Source organism: Diuraphis noxia, unplaced genomic scaffold (assembly GCF_037042655.1).
Source record: "Diuraphis noxia isolate RWA-SAM2 unplaced genomic scaffold, SU_Dnox_SAM2 contig0004, whole genome shotgun sequence".
Taxonomy (NCBI): domain Eukaryota; kingdom Metazoa; phylum Arthropoda; class Insecta; order Hemiptera; family Aphididae; genus Diuraphis; species Diuraphis noxia.
In genome coordinates, this window is record NW_028301714.1 from 27,680,312 (window position 1) to 27,700,889 (window position 20,578).

A 20,578-nucleotide genomic window follows, 5' to 3' on the forward strand; every position below is an offset into this window, starting at 1 on the left:
TACCTGATCATCAGAATATAATAATATTTGAATTGAAAAAATTATGCATATTATATAATAATATATGTATACGTTAACGTAAAGTCAATAAATATAGGTACAAAATCGTTTCGTAGTGGGAAAATGCCCCTAGCTATCGCTTCATCACAGTAGGTACATGCCAATAAATGCACCTACTATGGAGGAGAACAAATAAAAAAAAAATTATGCTACAATACATATGTATAAACTATAATGTCACTTAATATCATTTAAAACATCGCATTTTGGTTAGGGAATGAATGCAGTAGGTCAAGTAGGAAAATTTCAACTGTGTTATACATATATCAAAGTATGAATTTATAATTAAAAATGTATTTTTTTTAACTTCTTAACTTACCAGTTAACTACTTATTTAGCAAATTTCCTAATTAACCTAATAGCTTAACTGTTTAAAGAATCTTTTGAAACATTTGAGCTTTTTTCAGTTACCTACTCGGAAAAACAATAAATCTGTAAAAATATCTGAATATATTGTTATACATAACTATACAAGTGACCCATAATTAACTTTATAGTTTAAACTAATTGATATATATTTTGTTAATTCACAATATATATTCAATGACTTTAAATATAAATAAACAAATAAAATATTCTCATATGTGGTGATTCCTATATCCGATCTCTTTTTGATGTTACAATTATTTAGTTGACACAAACGTGTGATTTTCTTAACAATCAAATCTAGTGAGGAGGAATAAAAATCGTATATTGTTATAACTTAGCGAACTGAACTCAAGCTAATTTTTCTCATTTTACCGTTTAGCCCACCATTGTCTAGTAAATATTATAATAATATAATATATAATTAATATTATTCTTCTAAATTGTGCGTTTTTGGTTCGCAGGTCTCGTCGTAGAAGTGGCGGGGGGTTGGTTCGTGTGGGTAGCGAAGTCGGTACGCTGGAAAAAAAGCGAGCTGTCGACGACGTGACAGGCGAGACGCTGGACGACATGATGATTATGATGAGCGCGTTGGACAACGGGCCACATCGCGAGAGGGCCGTCGACGTTCCGGATTCGTTTATCGCCCGCAACAAGACACCACCGAGGTACCCACCTCCGTCCAGGGCGAACCGCACACCCGGTACACAACAGGTTAGCATATTTATTTATTATTGTCTGACCAACCATTTAGGCTTTTAGCCACTTCCAACACTAGATTTCTCCAACTTTCCCGATCATGAGTATCTTCAATTTCTAAGCTTCCCAGATCTTTTTTAATCTATTAAACCAACGCTGGAGGTAGACTCCCAGCGTCTACCTCTTAGACTTTTTTCGCTGTGGTTTTTTGATTTAAATGTTATGCTTTATTTGCCATAATATGTGATCTGTTCACTCTAGTCTTTTAGCTTTTAGCTTTCAGACACTTAAATGATTAATTTATTGAAAATGTTTTTAATCTCTTCATGTTTCCTTCTCTTATAACTTACTGGTTTTAGTGTATAGGACAGGGGTGACGAACCTTTTTTAGGTCTAGTGCCCTATTTTTGCAATCAAAAGTTTGACAATTTTTCACGTGCCCGAAGATTGTTAACACTAAATAGAACATAATAAATATAGTAACATAATCAAATTTACATAGAAATATTATAATTTTTAAAATGTTTATAGTTTGTTTCTTTGAAATTTTTAGAATCAAAGTCTTACGAATATCATAATTTTTTACAATTTTAATTATTTGTGTATCATTGAAATTTTATAAACGTGCCACTTTTGGCACGCGTGCCGCGGATATAGGACCAATAATTATTTTTAACAATTTTCTTTCAAATATTAGGAGTTTTGATTCAATGCCTTTAATTGTTACCCAGGTTTCGTAGGTATACATATAACAATACAACTCAGATAGGTTATAAAAAGCTTCGTTTTGGTTTCTTTTGATGTAAATTTACTTGTTATTGTATGATACCCTTCCATTTCCTGAAGAAATTATCAGTATTATTTCGTTATGCATATTACTTCTTTGGGTTTATATTGACCACCAAAATATTTGAAATCTTAAATTTTTTCAAACAAGTCCGACTATGAGGTTTTGCATATAATACCTATAATTGTATGCTTTTTCGTAATAACCATGTATTTTGTTTTATTCTCGTTAATTTTAAGTACCATTTTTTTTACATTATAGTGTTTAACAGTTTAAGCGTGTTTGCTGTTAGATCTGTTTTGCATTATCCAAGGATGACGATGTAATCCGCGTAAGCTAACAAAATATTGTTTCTGATCACGACCATTTTCTTGTTGTTTTTTGCGTTTCTCTTTTATTTTTACTCTTTATAATGCTAAATTGAAAAGTGTGGGAGACAGCGCAATTCCTTGCCTTAGTCAGGGTACCTACATATAGACATATTAATCAGATACCTACGATATATTTCTAACTACTACCTATATCTCTAATAATTATTATTATTCGAAATTGTTTTTATTATCCGTTCGCTACAGTTAATATTGTACAGTTGGCCTAGGCGTCAGGACGAAAGTCACATTTTCACGCTGTAATAGTAGCAGCTGGCTGGTCACACGCTAGATTTCGGTCTAAAATGAAATTCATCAGCTTGGAGGTGGTGATTGGTTAGGTTCGGTCTTAGACCGCTCAAATAATTCCCAAGTCTCCAAAATAGTTTCACATTTGAAAGTTATTGTTATTTTATGGCATACTGGAACGATAATTAATAATGATTGAACTTAAACATATTATTATTGCTAGTTATTTAGCTAAATCTTTACTGTTATTATATGATATTAATACAATTAAAAAATTTGAAGCTAATAATCACAATTTATTTCACTTAGTTCTCAGTACGCAATATTCTTCACTGTAATAAACGCATTAAGCTAGTATTTTTCCTAATGCGTTCACTACCTACACTGACAGTGCAAATAGGTGTGACGTATATTTTATGGAAAATTAATGTAAATTTAAATACTGTCTTTTTAATTCAATGAAATAGTAAGTAAAATATAATGAGACATGTTTAAATCTCACACCTTTTATTCTTATTAAATGTATTTTAAATATTAAATTATTACATTGTATTGTTTAAAATAATTTAAAATATTCAAACAACGCTTACTTATACAGTAGCACTAACGAGATGCGTTTACGAACTGCATTATATTTAAAGAAATACACTTATTATAGTAAGTTATTATCTTTACTTAATAATTTATTTTTCTATTTTAGACATTCAAACAATACCTATATAAAAGCTTAATAAACAAATTGAAATAGTGTATCGATTTACCTCCTGTATTTAGTTTATTGCGGCAGATTAATGTAAAAATATTTCAATTTATTATTTTTACGCAATATCTTAAACTATTCTCTTATACAACATTATTTGATTGTTTTAAAATAAATATATCATAATTAATTTTTTCATTACTGTTACATTACACTGATAAATTTATAAAGTACGTATATTTGATTTTGAGGACAATGTTACTACTAGGTAAACATGTTTTGAAATACTTGGTATAGGTACATTTTAGTCAACCATTTTGCAGTATTGGCGTATTAAATTGCTTAGTAGATTTAGGTGTTTCAATTACCCACTTAATTTAATAATTATTGATGTTTATCTGTGCTATTAAATTCGAGTGTACAGGTGAATATAATATATTATTATGTTTTAAATCGATATTTGTGTAAATTAATTTTTTCATTAAGTACTCGAAAATAAATGAATATTCTTAAGTTATTATGTGGTAGGTATAAAATATTTTTTTCATTTGTTAAGCCATATTTCTGTAATTAAAAAAATGCAAAGTATGTGATTTCAAGTTGTTATATAGCTCATTATGGTATGTTGATCACGTTCTAGAACATTTCTTTTTGTGGAAAGAGTTTTTTTTAAATTTTTAAATATTTAATAAATGCAATCAGTTCGATCATATATTATATTTATAGTCTATCATTATATGAGTAGGTACATGAGATTAATTTTTGTAATTATTTAAATCAAGATTTGTTACTATTCATTAATAAAATACATAAATTGTGGTTTGGTGTGGCCAAATGTCTACACTCAGTTGCGTACGAATTCTGTATCTTAACTTGTCCCCACGGCCCACTTACATAATATTATTATATATTGTTTATAGGTACATATTAAATATTTTATAGTATTAATTTTTCAAATTTGAGGCAAGTATTTAGGAACTGAAAAAAATGTTAAAAGATACTTAACAAGTTATTTTAATGATCATGAACATAAAACATTTCCATCTTGATAGTATTTTTATTTTAGTGGTTATTTTAATTCTATCTGTTTAAATTGTGTCTGTATTTTACTAGCTATACATTATTCGAAGATATCACATAAATGATTCAGTATTATATTCTCAAATAAAATTTGTAGACATTTGATGTTTATTATATATTGTTTTTATTTGTGTAAAAACAAGAAACTCAGTACAATAAAATTGTTGTTAATTTTATTTTACTCGAGTATCACGTAATGAACATTAATATTATAAAGTTACATCAAATTAATTCAGTAACATACAACGATATAACGATAAATATATGCATATAAAAACTGCTGTATTAATTGTGTAAGCGAATTCTTGGAAACGGTATGATAAGTTCGTTGTCTTAATCGTTCCAATATCGTATTTCGAATTGGATCAGTTAATAATGTTGATATCATCGAGTGAAAAAATTTCGGATTTTCATTTGCTCGTTTTATTAGCTTATTATTAATAATTATTTAGACAACCGTATAATAGGTTTGATGCAAGACGTATATTATGGTTTATTGTACCAACGACGCCACAAAGTATCTCGTAAGTCATGCCTTTCTCCAGATCGATTCCTACAGGTCAAACCCCATAGGTTACTGCAATGACTAATGTTCATATAATAATATAATATAATGCATTAATGCATTCAGAGTATTCAACCGAATTCACTTTCTCGACTCTCCGGCGTTTTCATTTTATTTTCTGTCATTTTTGCTCGATGTAAGTAACTTTTCCCCTCTAATAGTCTTATGTTATATAATATTATGTTCTATATATATGTACACATTTATGACAAATTTAATTCACGAAACATGTAAAATTATTATTATATATTATTGTACTATACTCATATTTTTAGAACGGTTCTGCGGTACCAGAGAGACATGTGGCTCCGCCGCCTCCACCGCCCCGGTCCGACGTGATCAAACAGCAGCTTCAGCAGGCCAGCATCAACAACAACACGATCGTTACCATATCGTCCACTGAGCCCACTAAGGAGCAGTTGGAGAGCATCAAGAAATATCAGGTAAATGTTATGACTTTATGAGATAACCACTTGTGTACGATACGACCCACTTGAATATATTATTATACGATTTACTTATCGTATACGTAAACGAGGCGATGACATGTATTAACGGCGACACCCTATGACCTATGTGTCTATATTATGAACTACACCCCTCTCCTCTTCCCCTATCCATATTTTTACCGATCGGATAAAAGTTCGACTCGAAACGGTCCTGTTTCAATTTCAGACAAACTATTTTTAAATCACAATATACGGATTATATAATATATTATACTTAATCGTATTAGTTATTACATTAAAATATAATAGTCGTGTACCTATGATAAAAAATTTTTTGTAACAAAATATTGGCATCGAGTCCTAAACTATAGAATTAATATTACCGTATGCCCAATGCCCCAATTATTTTGTAGTTATTATTCGGGGTTAAAATCAACGACTCTTTAAATTTATTAGATCACGCGTTTTCAGTTTGCTGGTGTTTGGCAATAGCCATGATTGATATAAGACAGTCTGATTAAATTTAACTATGGGGGAGCGATTTAAATATTGTTTTAATTATCATAATTCATCGTCGTCATTTCAAGTTTTATTCGACGATGGCGAAGTATTGACCAGCCCTAGAATTTATTTTCTCACCGATTAGTTCATGTTCAACAACACATGTTTCACACTATATTTAAATTATACCTATATCTATATCATTTAGTATAAGTACCTAGTGTTTTGTACATATTTTAGGAATATTCATTGTATTTCTCGACCTACAGATCTGCTGTACGCATATTCTGCATTTCAATCATTTATGATTGTTGACCGTATAGCTCATATTCAAAAATGTTTTTCTTTGATTTCATTTTAAATTCTTGATCCCCTGCTAAGTTGATTAAATATTTAGGATGTCCGATGCGTATATGCAGCTACAGCGTTACATTTCTACACCAATACTTATTGTTTATGCAAAAATAAAATCTAGAAAAATCAATACTGCTAATAGTGCTAATAGTTAGACGCCATGACTAACACAAAACTATAAACGTAAGTAGTGAAACCTTAGTTCATAATAATGTATAGTAAAAAATACATTCGTTTATCGATAATCATTAAACGAGGAGGGCACACGTCTTTAATACCGCTATATATATATAAGTGCGGATGTTATATAATGTTGTTATATATGAACAGAAAAACATTAAACAATTTACCATCGTTTGACGGTCTATAGAATCTTTCAAACTTATACATTGCAGGACCTCAACATTTTAGGTGTCAAGTGCGCCCTACCCCTTAAAAAAATAAAAAAATAAATTATGACATTTTCAATACAAAACAGTAATTTGATAAATTTCTTAGACGAAATTCAAAAATGAAAATAATAAACATCTTCATTTTCACCTTAATAATATTTCATTAATAGATGTCAGAGATTTTCACTTTTCAACGTCATATCAAATTTTTATACTCAGTTAACATTACTGCGATATCTATTACTTCCGGCGGCGATCCGTTATCAATATTATAATATTAAGTTTGTTATTTATTACCTATATGTTTTTTATGCGTTTTTCTTACGGTTTTGAGTGTTACTCCGTTGACAATGATATTACATTATTACCACTACTCTTCTATAACTGTGTATTATCCTCTATTCCTCGCCTCCCTCGAAGCCCCGCAATTTCATTTAATTCGCACCGGTTAATTTATTGTTCCGGAACGATACAAATGACACGGGCAGATTGATTATAATATTATATTGTTTTTTTCGGGAACACTGTAGGTACAGTACCTACACACAACTACTGGCATTGTGCACCGTGTATATTATACCTACACGACAGTGCGTGTATGCTGCAGGTATCTCTCGTAGCATGACCTTCGCATTCCACCGTATATCTACACCGATCCGTTACCGGTGGGGGAGGGAGATATATAATAAACGATACCTTTACACACACACACACATATGTACATATATATATATACCTACTGCAGCTTGATGATCCCATATATACGTACATTCGACCCGAACATTCTTCAGCACCTTTATATATATAAATATATGTGTGTGTGTGTGTAAGACGGTTTGATAGTTACCTAGATTATATAAAATTGTACTTATTTTCCTGAAAATTTATGGATACTTATCTTTTTTTTGTCATCAAATAATAATAATATGTCTATAATGACTTTAAAATAATATTTTGTTATATTATACAATAATAATAATCGTTGCTGCGTACACCGCGTGTCGACAAGTCTTATGTACCATTGAAAATCGTCTCGATATTTCGTGCAAAAAATAAAATATAATATTTATTCAAGGGCAAGAACGTGTGTGCCTTCCTACGATATACCTATATATTACACGACGTTTATTCCTTCGTGAATACTGGATTAAGCATGATGAATACAATATTATACTTTGGCACACGGGTAGTATTCATTCATTTTTTTTTTCGAAACTTTTAACAATAATAATATAATATTACGTTCCGAGTAAAACATTTTATTAATGTGCGTCTAGAACGAAAAAAAAAATACGAACACGATTCGACAATGCGCATCTCATAAAATAATACGATCCGATGAAAATTACGACTGTCACTATGCGCGACAACAACCATTTGAAAATAACGAAAAATATTTGTTTATAATTCCCCATAATATTATTATGTAATAAGTATCCGCAGGGTAGTGCGATGACACAATACTCAAATAATATATTATGTCAGTTGATAATTCTATATTCTATATAATGCGTTTAGTATACAGGTTTTACAACGTAACTTATCAATTTTTTTTTTTCACAAGCATTCTGACACGGCGATTTTAGTTATCTACACATAGTAGAGTCAATGATGATGTTTTATATTATATACTGACGCATAATATTCAGTTTTCCCGTAAACGACGGCGACGTCGGCGCATGAAGTAGTAAATGAAAGTCATCTTTTGAGTTCAAAAAAAATGCTTAACGCTGTTACCTAAATAATACCCATATATATTATCAATGACAAACGAGTCTCACGAATTTCTGGAACGTGGGAAAAAAATCGCGATCTGTACTAGCATAACAATATTATTTTGGTGGTCGGTCGGTGGTCCACGGTAATCACAATAATAATAATAATAGTTATAAGTTGGCGTTCCTGTATATACTTTACCTGCCGCATAGTCTTAGGATCGTAGTAAGTTGTGATGGCGTTATAATATGCGCGAGCCAACGAACCATACTTATTTACAAGTCTATACGATTGTTCATAATATTAGGTGGCATAAATAGTTTGGAAAACCTTCCTCATCCATGATCGAACCAATCCCGACGACGATCGCTGACTCGTGGGTACAGGCCACAGGGTGATCTATTAACGTAATGGCTTATAATTGATCGTTTATCACTATACCTATGGTGGTTTTTTACAAGGTTATTTTAATTACAAGCTTTGATTTCATAAAAAAATTATTTATTTTTGTTTTGGAAATATGTCGTGTAACTACTTCAAAATTACGGTTTTGATAATTTTTTTTAGATTTTTGAAAAAGTATACTTAAAATTAGTGTATCTTTGTAAACGGATCACCCTGTATAATATAATAATATTTTACATTGTATTTAACTTATGTATGGCTATATAAAATGGTGTATTTGACTGATCGGATTTCTTCGCGGGAAAAATATTACGCTACTTCATAGTATAATATTTAGTCATATTTATCGTTATCGTCGTCCGTTTTCTCAATAATTTTTTTCTCGTCGTATTTTACGATTCACGCAGAAATAAACATCTCAGGTGAAACATTAGATGCTTTCCGAATGATTCACTACGAGGAAAAAACATTTTCCTCTTTTCCGTCTCTCTCGTTCACCCTATCTCTTTCTCTCCGTGTCGATTTGCGGTACTGCATCATACGCGCATTTTTCTTGTTGTTGTATAAGCGCTTGTGTATATTTGCGAGTGTTGCAAAATATTTGATTTAGAAGATTATGTTATGTATTTTTTTTTCAGTAGTGAAAAAAATTTCTATACGCTGTTGTTTAGATCGAAGTGTAATATTTTATGCATACACACACTAAACAGACGCAGTCGCCGCGATGATATAATTTCACAGACAACTTATAAATTGTCAAATACAATGTTATATGGGAGGTAATATATGTAAATATACAGGGTAATTCACCAACCGGCAACCTTGTTCACATCTATTTTTTTTAAATAATTAATGCATTCAAATTCTGATCAATGAAATTCTTACGTGTATGCGTTTAAGGACCACATTATAGTCATACAATACATACCATTTGATAAGTGTTCTGCAGTGGTGATGTGCAAAATTTTCTTACATTAAATAACAAAGAAAATGTTTGTTTTTTTGTTGATAGTGTTAAGGTATTGATTGGAGATTTTACTATAAGGATAATAGGAATCGGAAGGTTTGGAGGGTATGATGATTTGAAATTTATACTTATTATTATTTATTAAATGGTCTGTAAATAGTTCATTATTTGCGAACATTTTCAGAATACAATAAGTACTAGCTATTAAGAATTACATTTATTTTGTATATTGTGTAAAATTATTATTAAGGGATATTTTCCTTTGTAAAATATTCATTCAAATAGCTTGGAAACTAATCGTCTGGATTTTGATTAACCAAATGATACATCAGAATTTTCAAAAAAAAAAAAAAAAACGTCTGCGTAATGACACACAGTAAAAAAGGAACAATCGCATTATATAAGGATACAAAAAGCACACTAGATGAATCGCCCCGTAGATCGTCATTTTTATTGTTATAAAAAGAAAAAAAATGTTATTACACATACTGCAGGGTCTTGTGTCTGAGGAGCAGGTGCAGTTATTATAATAATATATGGATTATACCAAAATATGTAGGTAAGCGTACCGATATTTTTTCACACGAGAATATCGAATATAGGTACATTTATACAGGTGTCCATCATCATGGGATGATGTTACATAACAGGTGGCTCGCATATTTTTCATCGTTGCATAACTCCGGGTGGCGAAAATAGTAATAATAATAATAATAATAAAATGCGAAATATCATCCCAAGGCCATAACAGACATCATCCAATTCATCACAACAGCAAACCTTCAATCCAAAATCTAGAATTAAGTTCTCCCTTGTACGTTTCTTACTGTAAATATTTAATTTAAGCTATTCATATTTTGTAAGCCCAATGGCCTATGCTGCCGAGGGCTCTTTCCTAATAAAAAAAAAAAAAAAAATGCGAAATAATATTACATTTTCAAAATATATATTATATGATTTTTGCCGTGACAATAAACGAATAATAATATTATTTTGTGCAATGCTGCAGTGATTAGTATACGCGCAGCTCATATATAATATAATATTAAACACTTTATTGTGACAACCGTTGGAATAGTGGTGGTGTGTTTTTGAAACTCCGAGGCATATTAAATGTGTTATATTGACCATCTATCTGTAATAGTAGTCGTCATGTCAAAACAAAAAACACGAAATGTGTGTTGTAGTATACGTATATAAGTATTATGGTCGTGTGTACAAAACATTGGCCCGTATATATATGTGCTTTATGCGCACTGTATAGTTTTCGAACTATTATATTATTATGCATACACATTTCATTTCGCCAGTACTCGAGATTACGTGCGTTGTCGAAGAGATAAAAATTAAAAAAAAATTAACGTTTTTATGGGCTTTCGCTCATTACGGGTTTTGTCGTACGTCCAAACGATTGTGCACCGCAGTGCGTGCACGCCTACCTTTAGCTGTGCGATGGCTCGTATTGGATTGGTAATTATTACTATGGTTTTTTTCTTTATAATATTAGGTACATTTTGGATTTAAAATTAATGTTTTTAAGAAAATATACGGTTTCATATTTCCGTAATCAATGTAGTGACCTCGAATTTTCATTAATCGTATATATTTGTATGGCTTAATAGCCTATATCATTATACCTAGACATATTATGCGAGTTAAAAATGCATTACTTAATTATTATTATTGATAAATTAGTTAATGTAGAATGCATATATGCACACGATGGGTACCTAACATTAACTTGACGTTCACAAATCCTGTATTATAAAAGACAAAAAACATGAACTGCTGAATTGATTTTTGTGCACGGGCTGTTAGTACATATAGGTTGTTTACTGCTGTTATCAACTCAGAAGATAATTTTCAATAATTTATCTTCAATTTTATATGAAGAGTTCGCCCTGATCTCGGCAGTATATTAATTTACCTTAATTATTGTTATAACTGCATAAATATATAAAATATTTAATAGAATTAAAAAAAAAAAAAAAAAAAAACGCTGCTGAAAGAGTAGAAAACAATTTCATTTTTCAATAAAACTCAATACCTATATAACACAATGTTGGTTTAGTGAATTTAATTATATGGAAGGAACTGTGTGATTCAATTTGAACAATAAAATATACAATAATTATTATAATACTTAGGAAATATAATTTGTTTTCGTAGTGCTGTTAATATCATTGTTAAAATGAATTTGTCGCAAGGTATACAAAAACAAATACATTTCTTTATTTTATCATGTACCAAAAATGTAAGGTACCTACCTCCTGGTTTTGGCATGATTACAATTTGTAGGTTTTCATGTGTTTAAAAAGACTACAATGAAATTTTTATATTGTATTTATAATATTAAATCGCAATGGTTTTATTTACATTTTTAACTGAAACCTAGTTTTAGTTAAGTGTAATAAAAAAATTATTAAACAATTTTAACCTTACCAAAGACCACTATAGTCTGGCACTTCCTGCCTTTCTGTCCTAAAACCTTGAAAATATATCTAGGAACTGAAATTTTAGATTGTAACGCGGTATAGGAACACAAGAAACGAACATGAAATATCTAAATTTTACCCGTTAAGAAACTTGTATATAATTTATCCGACATCCACCATCTTTTATGTCTGTGTGACTGTTTATAGGAACTTTCAATTTATTAAATATAAATAATAAATATTTATTTATTCTTTATTTTATATTATTTATATGCCTAGCATGAAAATAACGAACCCGGTTTGTTAGATTTTTAATCCGCTTTTATGTCGACACATTCGATTCGAATTTTATATGTTGATCTGACGAATTTTTATATTATATTATTACATTATATAATAAAGTGTATTCTTATACCTACTTAAGAAATGGTATAGAATCTTTCCATATGCATATATTTCCATGTAGGTGTGTGGTAGAACAATGATTTCTATACAATTCAGAGTCGACCTGATTGAATCATATTGTTTCGTGCTTATAATAATGTCGACAGAACAAGAGAATACTTCATTAATTTTAATCTTATCTGCTGTGGCAGTGACGTGTATTGTGAGGTAACAAACCGAGAAAATGTATACATTGTGCAATAATAATAATAATAATAGTGTTAAAGAGTTATTTGCAGCTTTATTCAAATAATTTAATTTTAAGATTGCCCTCCCCAATTTGAGCGACTGAAACATATTATTATAATTTATAAGAACCTTAGAAATGTATAACATTTTAGGTAGGTAGACCGTCTGTGCAGGTATCGATTTGATGTCGTAATAATAAAATAAGTCTCGTCGTATCTCGGATATAATATTATCGTTATACACATCGTCGGGAGTGAGACCTGCAGCACAAACGAAACATGAATAATAATAATATAATATACTACGATAATATTTATCAATAAACCTCTAAGCCGAGAACAAACACGATGAGTGTGTCTGTCTTCGTGTAAGGTATATAATATTTTTATGAAAATTACGTGCAACTCGATGCAAACATATAATATATGCTTAAGAATTGTTAAAGACACTATATGTATATTATTGCTTTTATATTATCATAACGGCATACAATGACCGACTAAATGCAATGGTATGATAAAAAAACGTATTTTTGTTTTTCTTAGAGAATTCGTGCTGATTTCTTTCGGCCGACGACGACGATGATGACCTCTGTCGTAAACTCGTAAATAGGTATATTGTTTCTCGAGTAAACTATCGAGAGTTTCTATATAGGTACCAAGCCACCAAGGTCGTGTAATAATGACTTTGTCGTTGTTTCGTACATCCCGACGGCAATAATGTATTTTGTGGTTGTCCGATAATAATCGTAGGAAACAAAAACAAACGAAAAACCTATACCTAGGTATACTCACCAATAATACAATATATCCTTTTCGAAGCTATACGCCGCGCGTGCATTACTCCTCCCAATCGGATGTACCGTAGGTATACGCGGCAGCAGCTTTATCCGGTCGTCCTCCGGACCGTAAACATAATAACAAAATAATACCTAATAATAATACTATAACGTCGGGATTTATGCGTAACTTTAACGTACGTCAGACTACCTCGTACGCACGTCCGAGTGACACGCGGGTGGCTATATCAAATGTGTGCGATGGTGTTCAATAATATTATAATATTCATACATTCGTAATTATTTGAACAACAGTCGATGTTATCATGATAATTACGCGTACTCCGGTGATGGAACTTACCCACCGTCGGACAACGATTCCGAAATCAGCGGTACCTACCACCTGGCTACTTATTTAATATTATAATACAATTACAATACGGCGCATACTTGATTCTCACGCAACACCGCAAAGCATTTCTATGGAGGATTTTTGTTAATCATCCACAGAAATCAAATTTACTTTTAAACGTCAATAACTATAATTTCACATAACTATATAATATAACGTACGATGACACAATATGTTATTATAATAACAACGATTGTTTTGTGCATTTATAGGATGCGCTGCGGAAGCGAAAAGAAGATGAGGACAGGGTCGCTCAACAAAACGAATTTCTCAATCGGTCGATGAGAGGGTCGAAAAAACTTCGGGAACTCGAACATGAACCGCCGGAAACGGGAATTGTCAACGATGGGTTTTCCTCGGAACAGGACGAGGACAACAACCGCACCACTATCGGTGCGGTGGATGACGCCGAAGAAGAATCGCAAGATCCATACGAGCCGATATACAGGGTTGTAGGTGAGTGATACCATTTTGGCTTTTTCATTTTTCTTCCGCATTCATATTGTTTAGTCGCCCGAAAACGGACGCAGGTCTTGTGAAGTATTTCGAGGAAAGCTTATAAGTTATAATGTTACTTAGACAAAGTAAGGTGCAACACGAAGCAATAACAGGGTTCTAAATATGTCTAAATACAAGACGAATTAATACGGCGAATACCAGAGTGGCGCCACCCGTTGGCATACGTTTGTTCGCTTCCTCTCACCACACCCGAGGGGGGGGGGGAATTGCATTCTACTTCTGACGACTCTTGTATAGGTAGATACCTAAAGTATAAAAATATAAAGTAAATAATACGGCTTAAAGATTAAATACCTAGTCTACATATTTAAAGTTGGTAATAAATTATACTTATCAGTGTGATTTTCTCCCAGTTTTCGATATAATAACATAATATAATATCTGAATATTAAACACGCGCTCGGTAGGTACATTAAAGTTAATTTATCTAAAAACAAATGATTTACCATAAGCGAACTGACTAAAATATAATAGGTACATTTAGAGGCACCGATGTCTTTTAAAATGTCTACTATATAATTATTTTTAAAACTTAGTAACCCACTCACGATCCACCCACGCATGAATATTAACAAAACTAGTTCTCCAACTGTTGATTTATCTGTCAATGACATTTTTTTTTATCATAGGTGAAACAAACTTTTGACGCCTCTGATAATATTTATTCATTATACTGGTAACAACTGAAATTTATATGTAAATTTCAATAAACATAAACTTAACATTAAATATATTTATTATATTAAACATGTAATTATCTTGAGAGGTGTATTGAAGTGACGCCTATCCAAATGTTCATAAAAACTAAAATATCTCGGGAAAATGTATTTGTCGCCCTTTTTAAAATACAGATCTGTTACCAAACACTAAACCGTATAGTCTATACGCTAAACTTCAAAAACTCTCTTCCACACGCAATTTTGTTTTTTCTTAATCTTCTCAAGATGTGCCACTGGTCGGACTCAGTCTCCTTTTTAGCACGAGACGCGATTCTTGTACGTCGAGTACAATTGGAAAAAATACAAGTTAGGTTTCTATGATGAAAGAGAAGGGGGAAACTACGAGGGGTATCCTCATTGTGTTCCGGTCGGAAACACCGTAATGGAATCCTATATATGATGTTATGACGTCAGGCATTCAGGTCACGTCGTTCTATAGTATTCCACTACATAGGTACTTGCAGTCGGCCACCACGAGCACGCCCTGTGCATAACAACCTGTCACCAACACTCGTGATGACAATTTTATTATTATTATTATACAGCATGTGTGCAACTGCGTGGCGTATATTGTAGTATTGTACCGTGGTATATACATATACTAACCTACCTACGTGTGTACGTACATAATAATATTATTATAATAGGTACTACAATAAATTCAAACTTTTCGTCAGTCGCGTTGCCGCACGATGCGTGCAGGTTGTTAGACGTTTTCATCATAGTCGTCGTCGTTGTTATTTTACAGGGTACGGTGAACTGATAGCTGCGCTCCAGAGGATACACTTACAGCTGAAAAAGAACGGGATCTATATCAATAGCAAGTCAGATCCAGACGTGGCCGTGATCCAATGCCTGTTGCTGAACCCGGAATTCGTCCGCGTGCTGTCCGTGCACAACAAGGTGCAGCAATTGTGGCCTCCCACCACGACCAAAAGGCCGGTGACTCCAGAAGCTCAAAATTTGGTTCGAGACGTAAGTTCATATTGTTATGTTTTTACTTTGAATCTTTGACTTTATGTTTTCACCAAGAGTGCCGTTTTAAATTTTTTTTTTTGTTAAAACAGTGTCTCGAGAGTATTCAAAATATTGACTTACCTGAAGCATCGGAACTCGCTAAACTATTGTCTCAGTACGAAATCGAAGGCGTTCTTTGGGCCCATGACACTATAGCTCAGGACGTGTTACCGCAAGACGACGAGGCCACTACTGAGGTAACGGTCACGTTGCCCGTGAACGATTCATCCATGTACAACACGGACCAACATCCTCCCAACATCACAATTATCAATATTGAAAAAACCAACGAACCATTGGTGCGTTATTTTGATATTTTTTTTTCACGAATTTGTTTAACAAAAACTTATGACGTGCATATTGTGTATATAGGGTGCTACTGTTCGAAACGACGGTGACGCGGTGATAATCGGTAGAATTGTCAGAGGTGGTGCTGCCGAAAAAAGTGGACTGCTCCACGAGGGCGATGAAGTGTTGGAGGTGAATGGTGTAGAAATGCGTGGAAAGTCCATAAATGATGTCTGTGATATCCTGTCCGTGATGACTGGACCTCTAACGTTCATGATTGTACCGAGTGCTAATCGGGTTACATACCAGAACACAAATGGGAACAGAGAAAATTTCATTGTGAGTTAAAAAATAAAAATATATTTTATCATATATAGTTAAATGTTTTTCTTGGTATTTTATTGGCACTATTAAACTGGGTAGTTATTTTAATTAGAACGCGAAAGTTAGGAATAATTGTATTTTAATAAAATATATCCTAGAATAGTATGAAATGTAAGTTTTTCTATGATATAGTGAAATGATTATATTATAGAATACATTTAAAAAAAATGTAATAATTACTTACTATGAGTCTATACAATAATTGTTTGCATGTTTTAATACAATATGTTATTTGTCATTATTAATATCACCAATTGTTCTATTAAAGATGCATATGAAAGCTCACTTCGATTATGATCCTGAAGACGATGGGTACATCCCATGCAGAGAGCTTGGTATTAGTTTCCAAAAGGGTGAAATCTTACATGTTATATCTCAAGAAGATGCCAACTGGTGGCAGGCGTTCAGAGAGGGTGAAGAAGATCAAACACTGGCCGGTCTTATACCAAGCAAATCTTTTCAACATCAACGTGAAGCATTAAAACAAACCATAACTGGCGACAAGCCTAGCAAAGATAAACCCAAAAAACAAAACACACTTCTCTGTGGCAAAAAGAACCTGAAAAAAAGGAAAAAGAAGTCACTGTATCAAGACGGAGGTTACCCTATTTATTCTTCCAATTCTGATGGTAATTTTTTTTAAATTCTTTAACAATATTTATAACTATTTTATTAAAATGAATTTCCATAACATATCACAATATTATTATCATATATAGAATATGAAGCCGAAGAGATACTGACTTATGAAGAGGTGGCCTTGTATTATCCACGAGCAAACCATAAAAGACCAATTGTGTTGATTGGCCCACCTAACATTGGCCGACACGAGCTCAGACAAAGATTAATGGAAGATCGAGATAGGTTTGCTGCTGCTATTCCCCGTAAGTGTTAATCATACTTTCGTAATTTTTTAAATTATTAAATACACTGCTCATTAATAGCGGGATTAATTGTTCTGAAGTTTTATATAGACTTTTCAACTTAAGTAAAAAATTTTTTTTTTAATTTTCTTTTTAGATACTAGCCGAGCAAAAAAAGACGGTGAAATAGATGGTCAAGATTATCACTTTATCACCAGGGTTCAGTTTGAATCGGATATTCTTTCGAGGAAGTTTGTTGAACACGGCGAATACGAGAAGGCTTATTATGGTAATATATTCTATATAAAAAAGAAATATTAATTTGTATAAGATACATAATATAGAGGTACTATTAAGTAAAAATCATAAATTTACAGGCACGTCACTGGACGCCATCCGATCGGTGGTAAACTACAGTAAGATATGCGTGTTAAACCTACACCCGCAGTCGTTGAAAATCCTCCGGAGTTCTGATTTGAAGCCTTTTGTCGTGTTCGTAGCTCCACCATCTTTGGAAAAACTACGTCAAAAGAGACTAAAGAACGGCGAACCTTACAAAGTATGCATTGCTACATCTTAATAAACTAAACGTTACTTATACGCTCCCTTCATGCGGGGCCTCTGGTCCCTGTAAATTGTAATAGAAAAAATACTTCGATTTATTATTATTTTCTCATTATTTTTCACGTAAAATGACAACAGTAAAAAAACGTAGCAGAACTTAATAAAACAAATTATAAAAAATAAGTGGAATAATATTTTATGTTTGATATTAATTTATTCAAGAAAGTTAACATAGAACTATGTTTTAGCAGTTTGATGGGACGGTTTTCTATTTTTGTCGTACGAGCAAATCTACTATTCTTGACAAACTTAAAATTTACTTATTTCCTACAATAATTATACGAATATTTTCGTGTGAAAGATCTTTAGCATGGAAGTCTATAAATAATATTTTTACCCCACACCGATTTTCACAGCGACTAAATTCTCGGTAATTGTGCCTAACCTAAATAATAAATAATATTTATGTACAATACATATATACATATATATACGAGTGGTCGATAGCCGCGCCAACGTCTTTAATTATTATTATACGGATATAATTTATACATATCATTTTATCAACCAACGGGATTTACAGTCCAAGTGGCCACATATCTCCTATTTTTAAAGTGGTGCATTTTTTCGGACAATCGGACACATAGCTCTAAAGGGAGACTGTGCTCACCATAATGAGATTTAGAGCATTAGATTTAATTGATCAATTATACTGTATTAGACCTTTATCGATCATATATTCACGTGAATTATGAACAACATTTTTTTGCAGGAAGAAGAGCTGAAAGAGATCATTGAAAAGGCGAGAGAAATGGAAGACAAGTTCGGCCATTACTTCGACATGATCATCATTAATAATGATACCGAGAGAGCGTATCACCAGTTATTAAGTGAAATAAATAGTCTAGAAAGAGAACCGCAATGGGTGCCAGCTACTTGGGTAAAAACCGCGTCATAGCGGTAGACGATAGATATTATTATTAGCATTATTATTATTATTATTATTGTATAACTATTATCATTGTTACGTTGTAAAAAGTTCATGATGACTGATGAACAGAAAAAAAAACGGTGCTTGCCGATCAAGTCAAATGGCTGCGTCAGGTATTCGGTGTAGACATACACAAAACTGTACTTAACTTAAAGTAATACTATTATGTACTATGTTTGTACAGATTAAAAAATGGAAAAAAGTAATGTGATATATTACCTTAAATATAGTTTAGTAGGTATAATGTTATATGTAAATGATGACCAATGAAAAGCCATCAACTTTGCCATTTTAGTATGTATAACTTTATTTATAATATTATTACGACCCTCGAATGAATGTTTTCCGTTGATTCCCCGTCAAAAAGAGTTGATGACTATTATAAAATATTATTATACAACACACAAAATATTCGGAAACTTCTCGTAAATTTTTATAAAACGACTGAGCCCCACTCTTGTACGAACCCCTAATGTATTAAAAATGATATGTAAATATCCAATAATATTGTATTGTCAATACTTGTTCAATTATTTTTGTGATTGTGAATGTTTAGAATTATTATTATATTATTGTTTTATCGTTTTTCTGTGTACAAGGTGTGTACACAAATCATAATAATATTACATTAAATTACAATAATGACTATCGACGAACCGTATTTGAAATATAACCCATCACTCACACGGTGTAGGTATATAAAATAAAATAAAATGATTGTTTAAAATATTGAATTTATTGAATAAATTACCGTACAGTGTAATATGCAGCCGATTAGTGAATGAGTAGATGACATCGGATATGTATAGGATATTAAATAAAACTATTTTTAAATCCTGAATTCGCACGCCTTATGTGTGCCTATATAGATGACTACTCAGGCGAGTATTATACTTAACTTTTTATTTTTTTTATTAAAATTTTGATTTTTAAACATGACTTTTTCACTGTGTCGACCGCGGTTCAGCATTTTTTGTGTGCACAAAAGTAAAACTATACATATATATAATACTTATATATTGTATCATTATTATTATTATTATTTTTTACTGTACAAATCTAACTCGCCCGTGCAACATTATTTTATTTATTTTTATTTCGTTGTTTTTTTTTTTTTTAATATTGACCTAAATACATATTAGGTATGTGCCTATAAACATTATATATACCTACATATATATATAAATTAATGTAAATTGTTCTTTATTTGTACACATGATTATTATTATTATTATTATTATTATTTTAGAATCTATTAATAAATTCAGCTCAATATTAGACGAAATATTTTACTTGAAAGACTTACACATTACATTC

At 31.7% G+C, this 20,578-nt stretch overlaps 1 protein-coding gene across 4 annotated transcripts in view; it reads left to right on the forward strand.

Moving 5' to 3' along the window:
- The window catches only part of sdt (MAGUK p55 family member stardust), a 57,510-nt gene extending 36,964 nt beyond the window's left edge, over nt 1–20,546 (forward strand). For all 4 annotated transcript variants that reach the window (XM_015516930.2, XM_015516933.2, XM_089225410.1 and 1 more), the window contains 11 exons: nt 891–1,140; nt 5,150–5,317; nt 14,129–14,372; nt 15,903–16,129; nt 16,222–16,470; nt 16,544–16,798; nt 17,112–17,472; nt 17,563–17,727; nt 17,864–17,995; nt 18,084–18,265; nt 19,043–20,546. In XM_015516930.2, coding sequence (XP_015372416.1) covers nt 891–1,140; nt 5,150–5,317; nt 14,129–14,372; nt 15,903–16,129; nt 16,222–16,470; nt 16,544–16,798; nt 17,112–17,472; nt 17,563–17,727; nt 17,864–17,995; nt 18,084–18,265; nt 19,043–19,228 — 2,419 coding nt within the window. In that variant the 3' untranslated portion in view covers nt 19,229–20,546. The remainder of the gene's footprint in view (nt 1–890; nt 1,141–5,149; nt 5,318–14,128; nt 14,373–15,902; nt 16,130–16,221; nt 16,471–16,543; nt 16,799–17,111; nt 17,473–17,562; nt 17,728–17,863; nt 17,996–18,083; nt 18,266–19,042) is intronic.
- The last annotated feature ends 32 nt before the right edge of the window (nt 20,547–20,578 follow it).